The 23143-nt window shown below is 43.3% G+C and overlaps 1 protein-coding gene across 5 annotated transcripts; it reads right to left on the reverse strand.

The window, feature by feature from the left end:
* Nucleotides 1-255: 255 nt before the first annotated feature.
* Nucleotides 256-22746, reverse strand: kpyk (Pyruvate kinase muscle isozyme). Of its 5 annotated transcripts, none has more exons than XM_014126625.2 (11): nucleotides 22614-22746; nucleotides 15663-15841; nucleotides 14793-14884; nucleotides 10401-10532; nucleotides 9741-9927; nucleotides 7873-8143; nucleotides 7500-7650; nucleotides 7197-7349; nucleotides 4537-4703; nucleotides 2970-3151; nucleotides 256-1466 (listed from the first exon to the last, which is right to left on the reverse strand). In XM_014126625.2, the coding sequence occupies exons 1-11, from the start codon at nucleotides 22655-22657 to the stop codon at nucleotides 1360-1362; spliced, it is 1665 nt and encodes a 554-aa protein (XP_013982100.1). In that variant the 5' UTR covers nucleotides 22658-22746; the 3' UTR covers nucleotides 256-1359.
* Nucleotides 22747-23143: the final 397 nt, after the last annotated feature.

Below are 23143 nucleotides of genomic sequence, written 5' to 3' on the forward strand. Positions count from 1 at the left end.
ACACTCATTGACTTTCCCCAATTTCTTGATATCGTGGAGTCCTTGCAGAATTAAGACCACATTAAGCAAATAAACTAAGGCACATCTGGAGTGTACATTCTATGTACTGTAGTGTTAACAGTTCATCAGTGGTGAGTCGCTCCAACAGCAGAAGGGGCAAGCCGGTCTGAGATGGCATGTAAACAAAGGTTCTGTCTGACCTTAAACCCAGCTATCCTCGTAAGACTACCGTAATAACATGACAGGAACAAGACAGGTGCTCATCTCTTTTAATAATTGAAATCCAGTCATGAAGGACAACTCATTACACCAGTTAGCATCGTGTTAGACCTTACACCCTACCATCACAATCAAAGAAGCAGTTGGACATTTAGACACATACACACTAGATCACCGACAGGAGCAAGAGAGCAAGTGCAGGAGGAATTAAGAGGTTTGGGGGGGAGGGGGGGCAGGTCCAACTCATCCCTTTATCCACCCCCCCAGTGCCCTCAAAGAACTGAATTCATACATTCATTTGAGAGAACCATGTAGCAGCTTACATAATGGTTGTTAAGTGACAACTTAGTTATGACCAAAATACAAATAAATGTGAGGGCTTTAAGAATACTTCAACACACAAAACAAAAAGTAACTGTAGTCAAACTAACATGGACACCCAATACATTATAGGATTTCTCTATGTTAGACAAACTATACGTAGTATTGGATGCCCAGAATCTAAATTCAACTTTCACAAAAGTATAACACAGAATGTAACATTGTCTACAGTAGATTGGGAGTGTAAAGAAAGCAAGTATACAAAGCACAGTGTAAATACAGACAGCACTACAAGGAGCTATGTTTGGGAGAAGAGTTTAACTGTGACAGGGTCATAAAGAAAAGCTGTTTGCGTCGGGTCGCCGCCATTTTGTTCGTGTTATAGGAATGGGTGCGTTTTGTTTACAAGTTACAGTACAGCAGGCTCTCTTAAGGTGTGCCCTGCCTCCCTCAAAACAGAAGCGCCCGGGATGCGCAGATCGATAGCTCTGCAACCTAGCCTTTCAGTCTGGTTTGAATGTAAGAGTCATACATGGTTTTGTTTGTGTGAATAAATAAAGCCGTTTCTGGTGGGCGCATACAGATTGGGGTACAGGGGGAGAACAGAACACACCTACATGAGGGGAACCCTGGAGAGGAGTGGATTGTAGTGGGGAGGAGATTTCCTATTGGTCAAGTCACCTCCAAGTGTTTGTTTCAGTGAGTCTAAACTGTTGTGGGATGTACAAGTCAGCCCTGGTGTTGGGACAGGGGGTGGTGAGCAGAGGGACAAGGGGAAGACAGTGGAGGGGTGAGAAGGGGAAAGGGGGTCGTCATAATTCAAGGAACCACGACCACACGCATGGTGTTAGTGTATCCAGAGCCTGGGCGCCAACCGGTCAGGACGATCACCACATCTCCCTCCTTGAAGAACCCTCGCTCCTTTCCTGGAAAACAAAGAGCACAGTTGTCAATACCAGGTCTAGCATCGGCGATACCACAGCAAGAAATTAGAGATTATCCAAAGTCAAAGAATGGCACTTGGACAGAAACTAGGCTACTACACTGATCTGACAAATCTTTGGGCAGATTGAGTTCAATATTACATTTGGAATGTTTAAAAATGTCAATTTTTTCTGAGACAGCCATGTATGCATTAATTAATCAATTATAGAATCAATTTGACAAAAACAATCCAACTACATCAAGGTAATAATTTATTTGAATAGTAAATCTATTGTAAATCAAGATGGAGCCTAGGCCTACTCACTGGATGCTTTGAGTTGAGCTTCTTTTGGCTGATTTCAGTTTGTCTCCTGGGGCTACAGGTGACAGCTTCCATTTGGGACTTTATTGTACTGATCAACATTTGCAAAGTAACAGCAATCTCCTTTAAAAAGTGCAAGCTGTTTCTAAGACCGTCATTCATGAGGCACATGCAGTTAGTTCGGCGAGGGAAAGATGATTAACCCAGTGAATGTTTGGTGACAATCAGCTTTGGAAAAAGGCATATTTTGCATATGATCAAAGTTCTAGGGTAGTGAATTTAAGTTAAGCTGTAAGCTAGCAAGGAAAGTTAGTATCGGTGTGTATCTTTCCCTTTCAAGACAATTCGATACACATCTAGATACACGGGCTCCGATACGTTTAGTTTCAAACTACTTCTGTGAGATTCGAGGAACGAATTGATGCGGTGTGATACGACATATTAACATGTGTTGCATACACACACTCATTTTCCATTGTAAATGACTTTATGCTGCTAATGGAGCTCATGAGCTGGGCTTCTGAGCTGGGTCTGTCAGAGTTTACTCAAATGCATGCAGTGAAAAACAATCTAAAAACCAAGAAATTTAATATAAAACAGAATTTGGAAGAAGAAACTAAAAATATTTTAGGGCCCCCCTTAGTGGTTTATTAACCATTAAACTAGGTGGTTCAAGCCCTGAATGCTGATTGGCTGACAGCCATATACCACGGGTATGACAAGAACTTTTATTTACATTGGAAACCAGTTTATAATAGCAAGGCATCTCAAGGGTTTGTGATAAATGGCCAATATACCACAGCTAAGGGCTGTGTCCAGGCACTCCGCCGTGCGTAAGAACAGCCCTTAGCTGTGGTATATTGACCATATACCACACCTCCTCGGGCCTTATTGCTTCATTATTTTACCAGGTATATTGACAGAAAACAGTGCAATATTTTCTCTTGTACACTAATGACACAGAAGAGTTGCAGGGGAGAGGATTAGTGTGCCCATTTGTAACCTAGACTTTCCTTTTTTTAAGTAGCCCTCATGCTACAAAAGGTTGGAGAGCCATGGTTTAGACTGTTTGGAAGCTAACGGCCTGACCGAGCTTCTCTTCTTCTGGTGAACACTAAATACCATAGATATCCAGTTGATCTTACAGCTCATGAAGAGAGATTTAATGGCTGCAGACTCTCACCCATTTCCATGGCAAAGTTGACCCTGAGGTCGACGTCCTCGGCCCAGACGTCGTGGGCAGGCTTGTTGTAGAAGACGGGGAAGATCCCGCGATACAGGTGGGCCTGGCGGGCGGTCTGGCCGTTACGGGTCACAGCAATGATGGGGGCGCGGGGCCTGTACCTGGAGATCAGGTGGGCTGACCTGCACAGACAACACAGCGGACTCCTTCAGTCAAGGACACACCCGAAGCCTACTGCCATTCCAGATACTGGCAATATGGCTTGAACAAAGCCTACATAAAAATCTAGAAGGTGGTAGATTTGAAACTTATTAAAATGTATTTCTGAAATATTAGGAAACTAATGATTTGATTAGTGGAGGACCTACTATAGTAAAAATAAATATGCATTGATGTCAATGGGAGACATCAAAGCGTATGGCTACACTAAGTCTAAGGATTTGTCTCACTGTGAACATTAAACAAGCCACAGTCAAAATTAACATTTCATCCTGTCGGTTCTGTTGGGGGTTACAAAGCCAGTCACTCTAGATTGGTCAAACAAAGTCATCACAATGAGAGTTAAAAATAGTTAGGAAAATGTCAAGGTTGAGCAGTCAAAAAGGGTCAGCGGCTGTGAGAGTGAACACAACTCAATAACTACTGCAGTGTTTTGTCAATACAGCTGCAGAACCTTCTACCCTGACAAAGTGTATGGCTCTACCAATGCTGGTGTCCCCAATAATGTTGAGGACCCTTCATGAATAAAGTGTCCTACTTGTATTTATTATCTACAGATCTGTCTCTACGGAGTGGCCTGTTAGAACATCCCAGTTCAATTCAACCCATAACACTCCCCCACCCTGCTCACATTACTGTCTCCACCCACCCTGGAACACTCCACCCACAGAGATGTGACGTCTATCTGGGACAATGCAACCGTTTCCCACTAATCTAAAGTAGGGGAATAGGATGTCCCCGTCCTCCTCCCTGCCCGTCCTCCTCCCTGCCCGTCCTCCTCCCTGCCCGTCCTCCTCCCTGCCCGTCCTCCTCCCTGCCCGTCCTCCTCCCTGCCCGTCCTCCTCCCTGCCTGTCCCTGTGAGTACAACGAGGTCGCTAGCGCAGCACTTGAATGAGGACTCCACTGCGCCACAGGCCACAGCATCAGAGGGGTCCCGGGTCAGGTGGGTGGTGCGTCGCAGCTCCTCAAACAGCTGTCTGTGGAAGGTAGCTGCCTCAGCCTCCCGAACAATCTGAGTGCGAGGGTGGACCCGAGGGTTACACTCAGTCACACCACCACGAGGCGCGCCTCGCACCCGAGAGGCATGGCAAATGTTTATCCAGTCCTGGTCCAGTTCATTTACGGAGTTAATTAGATGTAACGACTAAAACATTGGCTGTCGATCAGAGGCACAACCAGATATATAGACCATTCTTATAATGAGTCAACTTTCAGTGGTCTCCCGTTTGTTGTGACCGTAAGGACCTGTAAACGCGTGCCATGCCCTTTCATTCAGTCCCTTCTCTGGCTTCTCACAAACCTCCTGAGTCCCCCTCCCAAACAGCCGTGCTACAGCCACCTGCCTACCTTCCAGAGTTAGTGAGCACAATGAACGCAGAGGACAAGATCTTAAAGGAGGCCTCCACGGCGCCGATGGCGATAGCCTCGGCCGGGTCGGTGGAGTGCGGTGCGGCACGCCGCAGGTCCTCGAACACCTGCCGATGGAACATGGCTGCTTCTGCCTCGCGAGCGATCTGGCACAGGCGAGGGCAAGATGTAGCAGACAGACAGAACACCAGACAGATAAGGGAAGAGTGATAGGAGGAGACAAGATGGAGGGTAGGTAGTTAAGGTTGAAAGGAATAGGCGATGGAGAGAGGTAGGCAGAGGGAAAGGAGAGAAATGTAGGTTTAGTCAGGGTGCAGTTTAGTGAGACAAGAACAAAACACACATGTTAAAAACACATCCAATGGGCCACCACCGCTAGTCCATTTAGCTATGGCATCTAACACATCACAGCATTATAAAACACTAAACTGCTTTTATGATTCTATGGTAAGTCTATAGTTAGATTTACATTCCAATACTACATACCACCCAAACTAGTTAGCTGTTTAGAGGTTTTATGAGATGGGCAGATGACTATAGTCAACTGGTGTTATAACATGCACGCTTCCCACAGTCACACATGTCAAGATATAAGAAATTAAACAAAGCTTTCAAAGTCAAATAAAAAAACTAAAGCGAAAACATTCAAAGACCGTAAAAGAGAAGCTGTTAACCTGTTAGGGCTAGGGGGCAGCATTTGCACGTCTGGATAAAAAAAATGTACCCGATTTAATCTGGTTACTAATCCTACCCAGTAACTAGAAGATGCATATACTTATTATATATGGATAGAAAACACTCTAAAGTTTCTAAAACTGTTTGAATGGTGTCTGTGAGTATAACAGAACTCATTTGGCAGGCAAAACCCTGAGACATTTTCTGACAGGAAGTGGATACCTGATGTGTTGTATTGACTTTAAACCTATCCCATTGAAAAACACAGGGGTTTAGGAATATTTTGGCACTTCCTATTGCTTCCACTAGATGTCACCAGCCTTTACAAAGTGTTTTGAGTCTTCTGGAGGGAGATCTGACCGAACAAGAGCCATGGAACGATGATGTCCCATTAGACACATGGCGCGCGAGTTCATGTTGGGTACCCTCGTTCCAATACGTTATAAAAGAGTATGCATTCGTCCACCTTGAATATTATTCATGTTCTGGTTAAAAAGGCCCTAATGATTTATGCTATACAACGTTTGACATGTTTGAACGAACGGAAATATATTTTTTCCCCTCGTTCATGACGAGAAGTCCGGCTGGCTTACATCATGTGCTAACAAGACGGAGATTTTTGGACATAAATGATGAGCTTTTTTGAACAAAACTACATTCGTTATGGACCTGTGATACCTGGAAGTGACATCTGATGAAGAGAATCAAAGGTAATGGATTATTTACATAGTATTTTCGATTTTAGATCTCCCCAACATGACGTCTAGTCTGTATCGCAACGCGTATTTTTCTGGGCGCAGTGCTCAGATTATTGCAAAGTGTGATTTCCCAGTAAGGTTATTTTTAAATCTGGCAAGTTGATTGCGTTCAAGAGATGTAAATCTATAATTCTTTAAATGACAATATAATATTTTACCAATGTTTTCTAATTTTAATTATTTTGTGACGCTGACTTGACTGCCGGTTATTGGAGGGAAACGATTTCCTCAACATCAATGCCATAGTAAAACGGTGTTTTTGGATATAAATATGAACTTGATTGAACTAAAAATGCATGCATTGTCTAACATAATGTCCTAGGAGTGTCATCTGATGGAGATTGTAAAAGGTTAGTGCATCATTTTAGCTGGTTTTAGTGACCCTGTCTTTGACTTGACAAAACATTACACACAACTCTGTCCTAACATACTCTAAATTTATGCTTTCGCCGTAAAACCTTTTTGAAATCGTAAAACGTGGTTAGATTAAGGAGATGTTTATCTTTCAAATGGTGTAAAATAGTTGTATTTTTGAAAAATTTGAATTTTGACATTTATTTGGATTCAAATTTGCCGCTCTTGAAATGCACCTGCTGTTGATGGAGTGCACCACGGGTGGCACGCTAGCGTCCCACCTAGCCCCAAGAGGTTAAGAAGAGGCAGAGTTAGTCTGAGCCTAATGTCAGTCTTTGAGTAGGACAGTGCTTTCAGCTCACTCTCAATGCATTCTTAGAGGCGAAAACATGTTTAAGAGTGTGAAGGACATGGTGCTGCAGTGAACTCTTAGGCAGCTGCTCAAGGACTGCTGAGTCACTCCTTCCTGCATCCAGAGAGGAGTACAGCAGCTGAACTAGAGTCAGCTGTTAAAGGCCTGAGTAGAAGAAAATGAGGGCAGCGTCAGCCAGATTCTCCACCCATGTCCAACACTCTGTACTATTAAAACCTAGTGAGCAACCATTCTATGGATCATTACGACTCAATATAATACTGGCTGAATCCAGATTGTGATGTTTGCTTTTGCTGACCCTGACAAAAGACATAAAACATGATAAATGTGTGACTTCATCAGCAACATGACTTCCAGCAGCCCTGACCCTGCTGTTGATAGGTCTATACGCTGTAGGTCAGGTCCAGTGGTAGTCCGGGGCTGATGGCACCCAGACTGAAGGACAGTACTGAGGCTAACTGTAGGGGGCACTGTCTCACCATGTGCTGTGTGCGGACAGCCTCCAGGGGGTAGTCTCCCTTGGCGGTCTCTCCACTCAGCATGATGCAGTCAGCTCCATCCAGCACGGCATTGGCCACGTCACTGCCCTCAGCGCGGGTGGGTCTGGGCTTCTTGATCATGCTCTCTAACATCTGTGGGAAGGACAGTTCAATGTCAGATTACTAACAGTGTAATAACACGCACAACCTTTCACATCAAACTGTAGCATCCCTGTGGAAATAGAAATGTCTCCTGTCAAATAAAAATAAAAATAAATAAAAAGGTGTCACAAGTAAACTGACCTGTGTGGCGCAGGTGATTGGCTTGCCGGCTCTGTTGCAGCGGCCAATCATCATCTTCTGGGCCAGGAACACCTTCTCCGTGGGGATCTCAATTCCCAGGTCTCCACGGGCAACCATGATGCCATCACTGGCTTCCATGATTTCGTCAAACCTGTACAGGGGGCGGGAAACCGAATTCAGACGTACTATTCGTATTTAACATTCCTATCGTGTTTACAAACTATGATAAGACATACTGCATGCCATTTATTCTAATGTGAATTGAGTGACGGAACGTAAGGATTTTGGGCACTGGCCAGTCGAGCACAATTTCTACTAGCCAAGGATCAAAAATCGGCTTGTATTTCTGTGCATTTAATGCAATCACACAGACCTGCGCACTCCCTCGTGATTCTCCAGCTTGCTGATGATCTTGATGTTCTTGCCCTTCTCTCCCAGCACCTTCCTGACAGCGTGCACGTCGGCTGCTTTACGGATGAAAGAGGCAAACACCATGTCCACTCCTTGCTCCACGCCGAAGGTCAGGTCAGCGATGTCCTTGTCAGAGACGGCAGGCAGGTCCACAGCAGCACCAGGCAGGTTCACACCCTTCTTACTGCCCAGGGTCCCTCCATTCTCAATCTCACACATCAGGTAGTCCTCACCTGGGGACACAAATTGAAGAGGAGACACCGTTAACATCTCCAGGCTATAAAGAATAGGAAGCTCCATCTGGCCATCCTCTAACCACCCAAAAGTTCAGTAAGTGAGGGGATTCTAGGGCTCATAGATCCTCAAAGGAATATTCTCTAGTCTATTCAGCGCTTCTTAACTTTTGGGGTAGGGGGCAGTATTTTCACATCCAGATGAAAAGCGTGCCCAGAGTAAACTGCCTGCTACTCAGGCCCAAAAGCTAGAATATGCATATAATTAGTAGATTTGGATAGAAAACACTGAAGTTTCTAAAAAACTGTTTAAATGATGTCTGCGAGTATAACAGAACTCACATGGCAGGCAAAAACCTGAGAAAATCCAACCAGGAAGTGGGAAATCTGAGGTTTTTAAAGTGATTGCCTATCCAATATACAGTGTCTATGGGGTCATATTGCACTTCCTATGGCTTCCACTAGATGTGAACAGTCTTTAGAACATTGTTTCAGACTTCTACTGTGAATGGGGAGAGAATAAGAGCTGTTTCAGTCAGGTGTCTGGCAGTCGGACATCATTTTAGTTACGCGCACGGCCATGAGCACGAGCTCAGTTCTCTTTCCTTTATGAAGACAAAGGAATTGTCCAGTTGGAATATTTGAAGATTTACGATAAAAACATCCTAAAGATTGATTCTACACATCGTTTGACATGTTTCTACAAACTGTAATAGAACTTTTTGACTTTGTCTGGACTTTAGTGTACGCCTTCTGCATTTGGAATAGTGAACCTAACGTGCGAACAAAATGGAGGTATTTGGACATAAAGATTAACTTTATCGAACAAAAACATTTATTGTGGAACTGGGATTCCTGGGAGTGCATTCTGATGAAGATCAAAGGTAAGTGAATATTTATAATACCATTTCTGACTTTCGTCGACTCCACAACATGGTGGGTATCTGTATGGCTTGTTTTGGTGTCTGAGCGCTGTACTCAGATTATTGCAAAGTGTGCTTTCGCCATAAAGCTTTTTTGAAATCTGACAGTGGTTGCATTAAGGAGAAGTGTCTTTAATTCTATGCATAACAGTTGTATATTTTATCAACGTTTATGATGAGTATTTCTGTAAACTGATGTGCTCATTCACCGGAAGATTTGGAGGCAAAACATTTCTGAACATTAGATGTAAAATGGTTTTTTGGGATATAAATATGAACTTTATCGAGGAAAACATACATGCATTGTGTTACAGTCCTATGAGACCCATCTGATGAAAATCAAAGGTTAGTGATTAATTTTAGCGGCATTTCTGGTTTTTGTGATGCCTCTCCTTGCTTGGAAAATGGCTGTGTGGTTTTTCTTGTCTAGGTGCTGTCCTTACATAATCTAATGCTATGCTTTCGTTGTAATGCCTTTTTGAAATCGGACACTGGTTGGATTAATGACAAGATTCTTTAAAATGGTGTATAATACGTGCATGTGTGAGAAATTTGAATTATGAGATTTGTTGTTTTGAATTTGGCGCTCTGCTATTTCACTGGCTGTTAGCGAGTGGGATGCTACCGTCCCACATACCCCAGAGAGGTTAAGTGGGAGCCAGACATGAACTCACCGATCTCCTTGACCTGGAGGGACACGAGTCCGTCGTCAATGTAGATCTTGCTGCCCAGCTCCACCACCCTGGTGATGTTCTTGTAGTCCAGCCACAGATTGTCTTCATCACAGTTGTCCTGATAGGCATCATCCAGGGTCAACTTGATCATGTTGCCCTTCTTCAGCTCCACCTCAGATGTGCCACTCTGACACGCACACAGAAAGGACCATGGATGAGTCTCAATAGGAACCACGACTATGGGTGTTCAACCACTCAATAAAGTAAAAGGAGTTTGAAATTGGTCAAGAAATCTTTCTAATCCTTTACCATACCAATCTCAAGCATGAAGTAGTCCAAAATATGCAGGAAATGTAAATCTTGTTGTATATTTGAGGTTGAAGGCAGCTTATGAAATTTGCAATTCCATTAATTTCAGGCTTGATTTTGTCTTTAAAAAAAGGGATCAACACCTACAAAAATGTCTATTAACTATAATGCTAATTTCCCATTGCTGCAGTATTATTTTCCTGCTGTAGCAAACTGGCTCAAATTAAGATCCCACATCTGTACTCAATATTTTGTACAACAAAATGTGTAGTAAACATTGGATAGGGCCTCTAATCAGTTGATGTGTGCTGGGAACATGGTAGTTGATTGTTGTTGGTTGGTTCTACTCACTCCCTTGATAAGTCCAGTCCTGATCTCAGGTCCCTTGGTGTCCAGAGCGATGGCCACGGGGCGGTAGTGGATGCTGCCGGCCTCAAAGCTCTCACAGGCCTCACGCACATTCTTAAAGGTCTCACCGTGGTACTGTGGAACAGAGAATAGAATTAAAAAATAAATATAAAAGAAATCATTTTTTGAACAGGCTTTTAACAAACACTAAAGCAACAACGCATCAGCCAGACATTGACATTTTATTTCAGTGACGACGTGAGATGGCCCAGGCATGGGAAAACTCATGGAGGGTGGAAACCTAGTGTAGGTGTAATGAGTCACAACTGAGCATAATCAGCTGACAACATACTGTATCGGGGCATAAACATGAGAAATATGACCGCAATCAAGGATGTGGTCTAGACAACTGTTGGTCAAACATCTAGCTACCCTCTAGTTTCTTTTAAAATAAAAATGATTAAAAACACCTGCCCACAAAGTTTAAGCTCACAAATCAAACAAGGAAAACCACTTAACACCCACCAAACCTGGTGAATTTAAGCTCTTTCTAATGCTGGTAACTGAATGTCTCAACTCCCAATGAGAAAGATGCACCCATGTCAGTAGCGCGAGTCACAGATCAAGTGGCGCTTGCAGTCCTCCACTTAGGAAATCACCTCACAATTCAAATGTTTCAGTTTAGACAGAATATTCATTTGACTTCGCTGGCTAGTGTGCTAGCTAGGAAGTGGATCTATAGTTTCATTAAATTTGCCATGACAAAAAGGCTTGTGGAAAAAGCAACTCCCTCACAACCCTCACCATTGAAGGTATAGTTTGCCAAAAATAACACTTGACTACTATAGAAAGTCCAGATGATAAATAATCCACATCATTAATACCTCTTCTCAGCAAGTTAAAGAGAAAAGCAAGTTTGAGTTCTGCGATTTAATTTAATTCACCAGACACTATGGGGCGGCAGCGTAGCCTAGTGGTTAGAGCGTTGGGCTGGTAACCGAAAGGTTGTATTCCCGAGCTGACCTTCTGCCCCACTGTTCCTAGGCCGTCATTGAAAATAAGACTTTGTTCTTAACTGACTTGCCTAATTAAATAAAAGGTCAAATAAATAAAATATTCACCAAAAAGTTAACCTCCAACATTGGGGTATGAAATTAAGACAATTCAATTTACGGCATGTGCAAATGTAAAACCAAATACATTTTGGACAAGTAACCATAATCTTCAGACTGCTCCCAACTTGCCAGATGGGCAAGTACCCATGAGAGCTTAATGTCAACCCCTGATTTATGCCTAGTCCCTATTCAGATTAGGCACCCACAGCACAATATCCTTTAGTTGTAAACACGAGTATGGTTAACATGAAACCTTATTCACAGACAGTAAATGTCCAGGTCATACTCAAGAACACGGTTTACAAAGAGTTAAATATGCTACTACAACCTGCCTGTCCACATGTACATTACAACTACACTAATGGTCTTGAGTGGCAGTGCTAGCATTGCCCTTGGAGACAGCTGCCCCAGATGGCTCATGCTGCTTCTCCCCATCTGGGTAACTTAACCTGAGCTTTACCTAAGCACTTAATTGGTAGGTAATTACACAGGGCTTCATTTCCATTCTCTCCTTCCCAGTTATACTGCACTGCTGTTACTGTATCGCCACAAACAGCCTTGGCATCAAGGGGAGCCAATAGTGCAGTGCCAAATTACACCAAGATAGCTACATTCCAGCATATGCCTTAGAGCAGCTAGTCAGACGAAGCCAGGTCTAGTTTCAGAAAGAAGAAATGTAATTTCATGAAGCTATAATAAATAAAGATGTGGAAGTGCCCTTCCTAACATTTTGATAAGCCTTCATGACACAGCCAGTAGAGAGCCAGGAGACAGACAAGATGACAAGGTGAGTGGCTCAGGCCCCCTGCCTGAGAGTAGCAGGTTAAGACAGAGGCCCGGTAAGTGACCTCTACTGAAAAGGGAATTGAAGCAGGTGTGATGAGTGACGCAACCGGTTGCTCCAGGCCTGCACCCTGGGTGGTGTGATAAAGCTATAAGAAGTAGGCACAGATTAAGAATTTAGAGATCTTCTGAGGGTAGCTGATAGTTTGCAAAGCAGCATGTCTGACAGACTATGACGATATTGGAGCAAGGAGGCGGTCAAGATGGCAGCTTGAACAGACATTTTAGCGAGCTGCGCACCAATCATGTCCATGCGATACCGAAACAAAAAGCTAGTCGTTCTATTGCTAAACAAAAGAGGAACGTTCTTAGACAACTGCCATAACTATGCTTGCCCTATGGATAATCTCACGCTTTCAAAGTCTGTTGAAGATAACGAGTTCCCCTCTTTAACCGGTTACTCCATGCAAACCTCCACCCTCCAAAAAACCCAACAGGGACTGACAGCTTGGCTACCCTCTCCTTACTCATCAACTCCAGGTCTGACGCCATTGAGAAAATGGTAGGTGCAAACACCATGGTAATCGAAGGCTGGAAAAAGACTGGAGTTTGCGTGTGGTAAAATCAAGGATGTGAAAATGAGTGGCTACAGTTGAAGAGTGTGGAAAAGAATAACAATGTCTACCATAAACGTCACTGATCTGCAGCAATACACAAGATGGATCCTGAGACTACGTCATGCCCGAGGTGGAGAATGAGGATGTGCGACGCTATCCGTATCTGCCAACAAGTTACACCTGCAGAGAAGAACAAAGTCGGTGACACTGTCGGCGCTGAGCGTCGGCAAGAAGCAACAGCAAAACGATTCAAGACCAAGGGGAAATCATCCTCTTCACTGCCAGATTCTACAGGGATGCTGTCTGGAAAGCTGCTAGGAAGAACATGTCTGCATGTCGCCAAGCATCTCAGCCCGGAGGACATAGAAACGAGGAACAAGTTATGGCCAACAATCAAGAAAGCACAAAATGAGTGAAATCCTGCCTACGTCGGAGGACGAGGCTTCATCAACAGTTTGGAAATCCATATTCCTCCCTAGAACCTCACCTGCAGGAACAAATTGATGGTTTCGGCCATGGTACTCTCATTTTCCTTGTAATGACTACCTAACAAGCATTGGGTGACAATTTTCTAGACTACTCAGGTATCGCAATCATTTAAGTTTTTTTCCTTGTATGACCAGATGGCAGCCTATTTTGTTCACAAACACAAGGACTGAAAGTTGGATTTATTTTTTTATGCATACAGATCTGCTCTGACTTACTTTACACTGTTATTGTTCTACGTGGTTATTAATACTTATTTGTAAGTGAGAAAGGTCAGATGTACACACAGTACCATTCAAAAGTTGACACCTACTCAAGGGTTTCTTTATTTTTACTATTTCCTACCAGGTAGAATAATAGTGAAGACATCAAAACTATGAAACACATGCATACACACACCTACAATTAAGGAAGCTCCTTTCTAAACATTATCCTGCCAACCACTATATGAAGAAGTTGAAGAAAAACACCATTACAAAAAAGGTACAATTTGAATGAACCACCCAAAACAGTGATGCATCTTTTTTGGCATTGTATCCATGTAAGGAATCTGTGGTAAGATATCAGATTTACAATTGAACACATGAAGATTTTACACTTATGGAGAGATGTACTACATGGATTATTTACCTACAATAGAAATAAGTTGAAACAATGTAATTAATTTAATTATTCTTTTGGCCAAATTTCATATTCAAAATGTAAATTTACATACACAACATTCTTACAAAAAAGAATGTGAACTATATTTTAAGAAAATTAAATACTCTAACAAAAAAGCTGTTATAATTCTAAGTGTATGCATGTCTCTTAAGGTCCTTGTGTAATCTGATATTGTACCCCCTAACCCAATTGTCGTGTCTGAGATAGATATATCACACGCACACATGTATTGATTTATTGTTTTAAAAACAGTAACCTTGGTGCAGCTAAACTTGACCTAAACTTCAACAAAACAGGTTTGTGCTACTCAGCAGGGCTGGGAATTGCCAGGGCATCGCGATATGATCACAATACTTTGGTGCCGATACGATATGCATCACGATTCGATAGTGTGATTTTATTGCAATTCAATGTTTCAAACATATTGCTCACCATATGTCTGCTGCAGAGGGGCAAGTGGGCACAATGAGAAACCCGTTTTGATCAGTCATGGAAATAAGTGCTGAAAAGCTAGGAATTAAAAATACAGATGTTTTGGTGCAGTTTCAGCCAACTAGTGCAAAAATAGAGATAGTTACATGTCAGGATATTATTTTCACGATGTATTGGTTTGACTATCGACTCCCCCCCTCACTACTACTATTCAGATATATACAGTTTAGGTCTGGATCCAGTCTGTGATCATCCTCCACTGCAGCAGTCTAGGTGTCTAGACATGCTTGGGAACCCACCTCGTGAGATCCATGGGAGAAGTTCATGCGAGCGATGTTCATCCCAGACTTGATCATCTCCTTCAGCATGTCCACAGAGCGAGAGACTGGCCCTGTTATGACAGATAAGGGTTAGAGGTCAGGTTTAAACATCAGTATACACACACACCACACTAGTGTGATGTCATACAGTAGGTATTTCACAGCATCATCCTATAGTAGAGGGTCTTTGATGTAAAAATAGTATAGGCCTACAGACATTTGAAAGCTAGCATCCATTGTGTGTGGCGATATACCATATACCGGGGTATTTGGAAATAGCCACAGGATGGTTTTTTAATACTGTTGAAACTATTTAAATATTTGTAGCTACTTTAAGTAAATACATGCAGTCAATTTGTGATGAAGAATTTCACTTGTTACATAATTTTCTCATTATGAAACTGGTGTTTACAAGCAAACAAGACCGTAACCTTGTGAGTCACTCACTTTTGTGCAGCACGCACCAGGTGATCTAGTTACAGTATGGAATTCACAACTAAATGTTTGTTATCTAGATATCTTCTAACTATTAAGTTAATGTGCTAAATGCTATGCAGTTGGTTTGCTAATTTAGTAGCTAGTTATCCCATCTTCAGCTAGATGGCTGTCTGTCCTCTAAATAGTTTAGGTCAGAGACATTTGGCAATGCATTAGTTAGCATTTCTATGGGATTTTACATATACCCGTTAGCATTGCTAACCTTCAAATTACAGAGGCTCAGTGGAGTTTGAAAATAGCAGCCCTTGTGTTCAGTGCCGGTATTACCAAATATCCCAGATGGCACAAGGTCAGTATGAAGGTAAGACAATCTGGATACCGTCCTAGCCTAGTGTGTGTATAGCCACTGACCAATAGTGCAGATGATGCCAGTGTTGCGGGCGGTGGTGGGCTCAGAGTCAATGTCCAGCAGGCACATGTGCTCCAGGAAGGTGTCGGCCATGGCAGCGCCGAGCTGCTGCGTCTGGACGAAGGCAGAGCCCATGTCTTGAGACTTTGAACCGGGCATGATTGCAAAATTTGAAGAAGTCCTGGAGGAGGAGAGAGGAGGTGATATGAAGGGCATACTACTAAGACAGTAAGGTGCTAATGGTTCACTCAATTCAGTGTCGCCAATCTCGGGCATCATCAGGTTATGATTGTACTGCCACATTAAACACAGAGGACCACACTGGTTCATGAAACCATCAACTTTAGATCCACCAGTCTACAACACTGAATAGCCTCAGGAATTAGCACACAACAGCTTATTGGAGGCACAGTGTGTGGCTTTGAATCAACAGACATCTGTGCAAATAACAGTTTGTTTGGAATAAGGAACCCATTCAAAAGAGGACTACATCTGAAAAAACATGAAGTGTGATTGAAACCCTTCCCTGCTGGTTCTCATGCTGCACCATAGACATGGGCCTAAATACGATTGATCTATAATATAGCCTGGGCTACAGTAACATTCCACAGCATTCTTTCACTGAGAAGCACATTGAGCTGTTTGCACGTTGTGTTCTCCCAAGTCACCCATGGCAACCGCAGCCCTGACTGGCACAGTGCTTCATTACTTCCTCCAACCCGGGACAGGTCACTTTCAACATGGTTCAATACAGAGCTGTTGAAAACAATGGGACATTGAGAAGGACTGCATGAAACCCAATAGGTTACTTCATAGCTCCATAAAGTTATCTTGCTCAAGAGTCAAAACACTTCCCTTTTCGAGTGTCCGTCTTGACAGTATAACCCAACAAGCTCTTTTTACAGGTACTGTAGGTCAGGCCAAATTCTCCATGGCTTTAGGGCAGGCTAAAAAACTACTTGAGAGTGTGGAGTCTGATGCAACTCCACAAGCTGTGACAGGGGCTCTGTTGCCATGGTTATGTTGTAACCCAGGAATGTGGCAATAGAGAACATACCACAGACAGAAGGTATGCATGACAAGGGGGATCCCTGGAGGACTGCCCTGGAGACAAGACAGGGTTACCAAACTAGACTAGTCTAAACACTAACCAGTGTAGAGTTGACTTTCACCCAGTCTAAATTATAGAGTAACACTCACATGAACAGAGAACACGCTCACTGATTGCTTCAAGGTGGAGCTTCTAGGAAATACTAAGCTTTCTAATAGGCTACATCTGTTAGTCTAACTTGTTGTGGTGAACAGATGCCAGTTGCACTAGTCTGGCGGACCTTTAAGACGCTACTTAAAAAAAAAACTGATCAGAATCTGCAGAGTGCATGTTATCTTCCTCAGTAGCCCTGCTTACTGCAAAGCACACAACACAATCTTATCACATATTTCCCCTCAGAATTACTAATCTAGCTTGAATTAGCCGAGGCTAAATTTGTTTGCCTAACATTTGCATTAGCCAATGTATTCTCATTCATTTGGCTACAGATTCTCCTCTCTGCCAGTAGGCCATTTCAGCAGGGCTGGGAATTGCCTGGGACCTTAGGATATTATCACAATACTTAAGTGCCGATACAATATGCATCGGGATGTATCACAATTCTATATGTATTGCGAGTGGATACTGTGATTTTCTTGCGATTTGATGTTCCAAACATTTGCTCACCATATGCCTGCTGCAGAGGGACGAGAGAGGCATAAGAAAACAAGTGCTCAGTCATGAAGGGAAAAAAAAGCTCTGAAAACAAATTGCCTCCCTATTTAAAGAGATGGAGAACAGGCTATGAAGGAAAAATACTGGAGTTTCAGTACAGGTACAGCCAACTAGCACAAAAATAATATTGCGATATTATCAAACGCTACATTGTCAAAAATAATATCCTGATATGTAACTGTATCGATCACCCCCACCCCACTACTATTTAGGGCAGGCTACCCTCTAGAACCAGACCTACACTCAGCTCATCTCTTTTAGTGTGTCAATGAATCGTGACAGGGCTCTGCCACACAGCAGCAAAACCAATAGGTAGCAGCTCAGTGACATCACAGAGCCTCAAAGGCAGCAGGGGCTGGGGTGGACCCCAGACAGAGCACAATGTAGACTGCTGAACAGAAATCATACAATGTCTCGTCTCAAATGAAGCCTAGATTCTTATCCCTGGACACACTGTTTATAGCAGCCAGCAGAAAGCCTAACAGTGATTTTATTTGTATGGGGGGGGGGGAAGACATGTCAAGTGCCAACAAACTCAAGAGGTTGCCGATATCAAGTTCAACATTTGCACATTGAAATCAGTGCCATAGGCTACATAAAATGCATACAGTGTCACTTTCAATTGCTGTTTATATGATCACTTTGGTTTTATTCCCACGATATCAACAGGGACTAGTTTGGAACTATACTACAGCCTCTGATGGAGTCCTGACATGACCCAGCTATGCTTCCTCAGGAAACCCTCCCTACCCTGTTACTAACACAGCTAGGTTGATGATGGATCACCAAAAGATGCTCTACAGTCCAAGGCCATGCCAATCTGAGCCACCCTTTATGCCTGTGACAAAGATATAAAGTATGTAAGGGTTGACCTGGGGCCAATGACTCACCAGTAATAGACATGCATCTGGGTCACTTAGGTTTAACTTTAGAGCTGCTCTGCTGCTATCAATCCTCTCCAAACCCTTCCAACAGCACTGCTCACTGGAACCGAATATGCTTCCCCGCTCTCCATGCCCTCCCTTTTACATCCTCCATGCCTATGTACTGCCCCCTCACCCTGCTTTCCCTCACATTCGCACACACTGCGATGTCTCCACTGCGCATTGGCAACATAGCCAGAGGTTGCCTTAAAGATGACACCCTAGGAGCAGCCATGATGACACTGACGTAGCCTATAATCCTACACTGGTGACCTCGAGAAGCCTAGCTCTCCCCCTGCGCTACATTGATTGAGTCAGTCTCGTCATTCAGCCATGTGACGTACCAGTAGACCTTTCTGTTCTTCCTGTGGACGTACAAGAACGTAGCTGCTACAGACCTCCAGAGGATGCCCAGCCTGTGTGACCCCCGGTCCCCACAGAGCGCAGCAGGAACAGCAGCAGAGCTAACCGGACAGGCAGGAACTCCTGGTAGAATGACTCGCCTGCCTACGCACGGCTCAGGAATAAATCCTCTTCTCTTCAGTGAGGATAATGTGCTGCAGCACACACAGTCCAGGCTGCTGCATCCATGGAGCAGGTTGCGTGCCCTGATACTGCAGATATACATGAGACAGTGTGCTGTGGTAAACGATGTTGGCAGCACTAGGTCATATCACCCCTAGGGCTCTAAAATGGTGGATGTGTATTCTAATAATGAACACAGGGTAAGCCTGTGTAGAAAACAAAATGCTAGCCTGGGATTAGTGCATTGCATCATGCTGCAATGGGGTGGCAGTAGTCATACATTACTGGTCAGGTGACACCGTTGCATTCTGTGCTGCATTGCATTACACAGCAGAAAGTATCCAAGTTCTGTTGCACTGCAGCCTAGCGTTACGCAGCACCTGTAGGCACTATGCTAGTCTCACATTGCCAGACATAGCCAAGATCAGGAGGCAAGGCTACCACTATGCATGACAGACTGCATGGAAGTGACACCAGCTGCTGCAGGACAATGCAGAAAAACCGATGCAGTCACTGTAGGCCTTCACCCCAAAACACTGCATCAGGTTAAGGACAGTTCACAGAGGAGCCATGGCTATATTTCTTCTTACTCAACTCTCAATAGCAGTTGAGTAGGAGACCGGGAGTATGCTACGCAAAATAGTGAGTCATAGGTGGGGTTTTCAACCTGGGGATTCTGAGTACTTATTCACATCATTGAGAACAAACTTCAGAGGAAGAGGTGCCTAGTCATTCTCCCCGTGCACCGTTAGGGGCTATTGCATGATATATAACACTCTGGAAAGTTACAGCAGGAAATGACTAAAAGGTGACACCATAGTGGGAGTATTTTAGACATTTACTGTGGGGCCTGCAGCCTACATGCTCCCACCCCAGCACTCTGGGTATGCAGACTGCCAGATAGGGCACTGAAGTATAGTTATAACCTAGGCCTCTCACACCCCTACGAGATGCACTATGTTGGGACATACCATAGTATAGCCCAGCCCCTCCTGTCCCCACTGATAACACAAGATTCCTAACCTACTGAGAAGTGCTACTATGCCCAAGCACACCAAAATAGAAGCCGGCTCCCTCAAGTGACCTGGCTGATACTGTGTAAAGTATAGGGCCAGGGTGGCTTGTATTGCCTCCTACACAGGGCTCTGGGCCAGAAGAATCTGTTACATAACAATGGCTGAGCATCTCAGGAATAGTCCTAACCAGACTTAGGAGGACCACTAAACCTTAATGCGAAGCCTAAATTAGTTCTGAGACTGACTAATCATACATTTCTGATATGAAATTTGCTAATTGTTCAAGTTAGTCTAGGCAGGCGCCATCAAAAAAATAAATAAATGGAAGGCCTTACATGACCATTTGATTTGGGAGCTGGGAGAAATGGAAGAACTGACCAAGGTCAGGGTTTGATGGAGGCTAGCTGATATAAAGAACTATAGTATTGATGTATGACTAGTCAATAAACAGGCACTGCAGTGGAGGGATTCTAGGTTGCACTGATTCTCCCCTCCCAGTGCCAACAAAGCCAATCCATTGTGACATATTTAGGGCCACATAGAAAGTAGTTTCTCTGTCTGCGTTCTCCGTATCGCGGATTTTATAGGGCCCTATACTTTGAAATGTCAGTGAGGCCACACTACTGCAGTAAAGGTGCTTGTTGTAGACTTAATTCCAACAAAAGGACACCAGACCACTGAAAGTCAGTGAGAATAACAGTTTTGTTCAGGAGGCCGGGTGGACCGCACATATGATTAATTAACCGGTTGTTTTAATAATAAGTTGGTAGCATGAGAATGGTCGCAGTCATCTTTTGGCAGAACCATGCATCCACTAACGCGCCACAGAGCACGTTTCCATCTCTGCGTCACAGTTTCACGAATTTAAGATATTGCGAAGAGAAACTGGCCAATGGAATTCCAAGTTCACCGGGCAACCACACCCACCACGCGAGACAAGACAAACGCGCTCGTATTTTACTATTCTCCCCGCTTTAAAATACATGTTTTAGACTGATACCGTGTTAGTTCATGACAAATAACACCACTCAGAAAAATAGTCATTAAGTAGTAAGTTTACCTGTATGAATAGTTAACTTGAGAAAGCTGCATCACACCGAGTTAGTCACTGACAAACGACACCATTCTTTGTATGACTACAACAGCACATGGTTTGCGGTTTAAGAAGGTTCAAAGTGACCACTACTATTACCTCTTACTATCTACACAGTTTTCTTTCGGAGTACATCCACTGCTTGGACTATGTCACTAAAGAAACCAGCTGGCACCATAGAATATGTGACCGTCAAATGAATAAAAGGGCCATTTGGTGACAGAAGTCCTGCAAAACAAGCGTACATCATGTCATTAGCTAGCTATAGATGTTGTGACGAGACTCACCTTACTCGGATGAACAACTGCTAGACTGACGTATTTCTCTTACACCCAGCTGCTCAAGGTGATCTCCCAAACTCAACCGGAACTCTTTTGTTGTCCGATCCATCACGTATCCTTCCGCGATAAAGAAGTAGGTCGCTATTAAAATTATATAATGAATTCAATCAAAATATATGGTTTCGATAATTCATACGTAATTTAGAATGTATTTATGTATGATTTCTGATGTATTCTTTAAAGAAGAAAAAACACCCGGTAAACTAGGGCTTGGAACTATAAACCATGGGGATGTTTACATAAAGGAACATAATGAAAGTGCGGTGATGCGATACCGCTGATGTCCAATCAGGAACCTGAGAAGCATCTCTGAAGCATGGGGCCGACATGTGACTCAGGGATGCGGTATAATTTCTTGAACATCGGAATGGGTACCATAGGGTCTTATATTCAGTTACCTGCATTTCAGTGACACTATGCTCAATCTCACTGTATAGTCAATTATTATGCCCATCATGGTTGTTGGAGATGTGAAAATCCCAGGAAAGACACCAAAAGATGCACGTACATCCTCGAATCCGCAGTGCCTCATGGGATGCACCATGACTGAAAGGTTATATTATTGTGTAAGTAACAAATATGTCAGAAAATGATTGTGTCTCACTCTCAAACAAATCAGTACTTCTCCCCTTTCCAGTCTCCACTCCTCTCACCCACACACATAGTATCTGATGATAATGACGACGATATTTTACATAATTGTAGTTACCACCACTACTTATCATGCAAGGCAGTTCCACAACATGTCACTTTAACAGTTTGCATTTTCATTCAAAGAATTCAGAGGGGTCTGTCAGCAGCACCAGTATAACCACAGATAAAAGAATCAGCCAGTATCTTTGGTATAACAGTTCAGGATGAGATCATTTATAATCAACAGCTCCCTCTGGTGTTCATTATGAAGAAGAGCTTAGCTGAGGCTTAGCTTGCTGTTGCTAAACTACAGTTGAATATTCCTTCCCCCAGCACAAACCTTTGATAGTTTCCCTCTAACCTTTTCTCTTACTTTTATATCATGCTATATATTTTTGGTAAAGTAGTTATATAAACAAAAACCCTTTCACTCAATCTGAATTGTTGAATTCCTACTCAACTCAAGCTCTCATCACAGATGGGAGTGAGACTACATGTCCTGCCTAACCCTCATCAAGCCAAGTTAGAGGCAAATTCCTACCTGTTGTCACTGTTGAAGTGTTCTAACTGTAGGGATTGTCTACATGTCATCATGTACACCATTCAGTCCTGGAATGTAACCCCTCCCTCTCTGTCCCCTCCTACAGTAGTCCTCACCTGATCTCAACGGTAACGTTGCTGCAGCTGCTGCCACTGCCCATGTTGGCTTCTCCCTGAACCCGGCCAGACTCTGGCTGTGTCCTGCACTCTGCTCTGCTCCCTCAGACCAATGGACACCTGCCCAGGTGAGGGACATTCCCTCCAACCCAATCACCTGGCCACACTGGCAAAGCCCCCACCTGTCACAGGGCATTATCGTCTCACACACCACAGCCATGAGGTACAGTAAGATAACCCTCACCCTGGTGAAATCCTCAGTCAAATCCTATAGATGTATAGATATTAGATAAGAGCTGTGATGATATATTCATATTTTGATTTGTCAGATTATATGTTGTCTGACTATGATGATAGTTTATTTTCATATAATGTAAAATCTTCAAGTTTTTATAATTTTTCATTGAAATGATTATATTTTTTTAAATTCCTAGAACAGCAGTATTCACTGCAGAACGATCTATTCTATGTCTATGGCAAGTCTCCCCTGGATGCATGGAGCTAGAGCCATCCTCTGAGAAGGTGTGTAC

Source organism: Salmo salar, chromosome ssa11, assembly GCF_905237065.1.
Source record: "Salmo salar chromosome ssa11, Ssal_v3.1, whole genome shotgun sequence".
Taxonomy (NCBI): domain Eukaryota; kingdom Metazoa; phylum Chordata; class Actinopteri; order Salmoniformes; family Salmonidae; genus Salmo; species Salmo salar.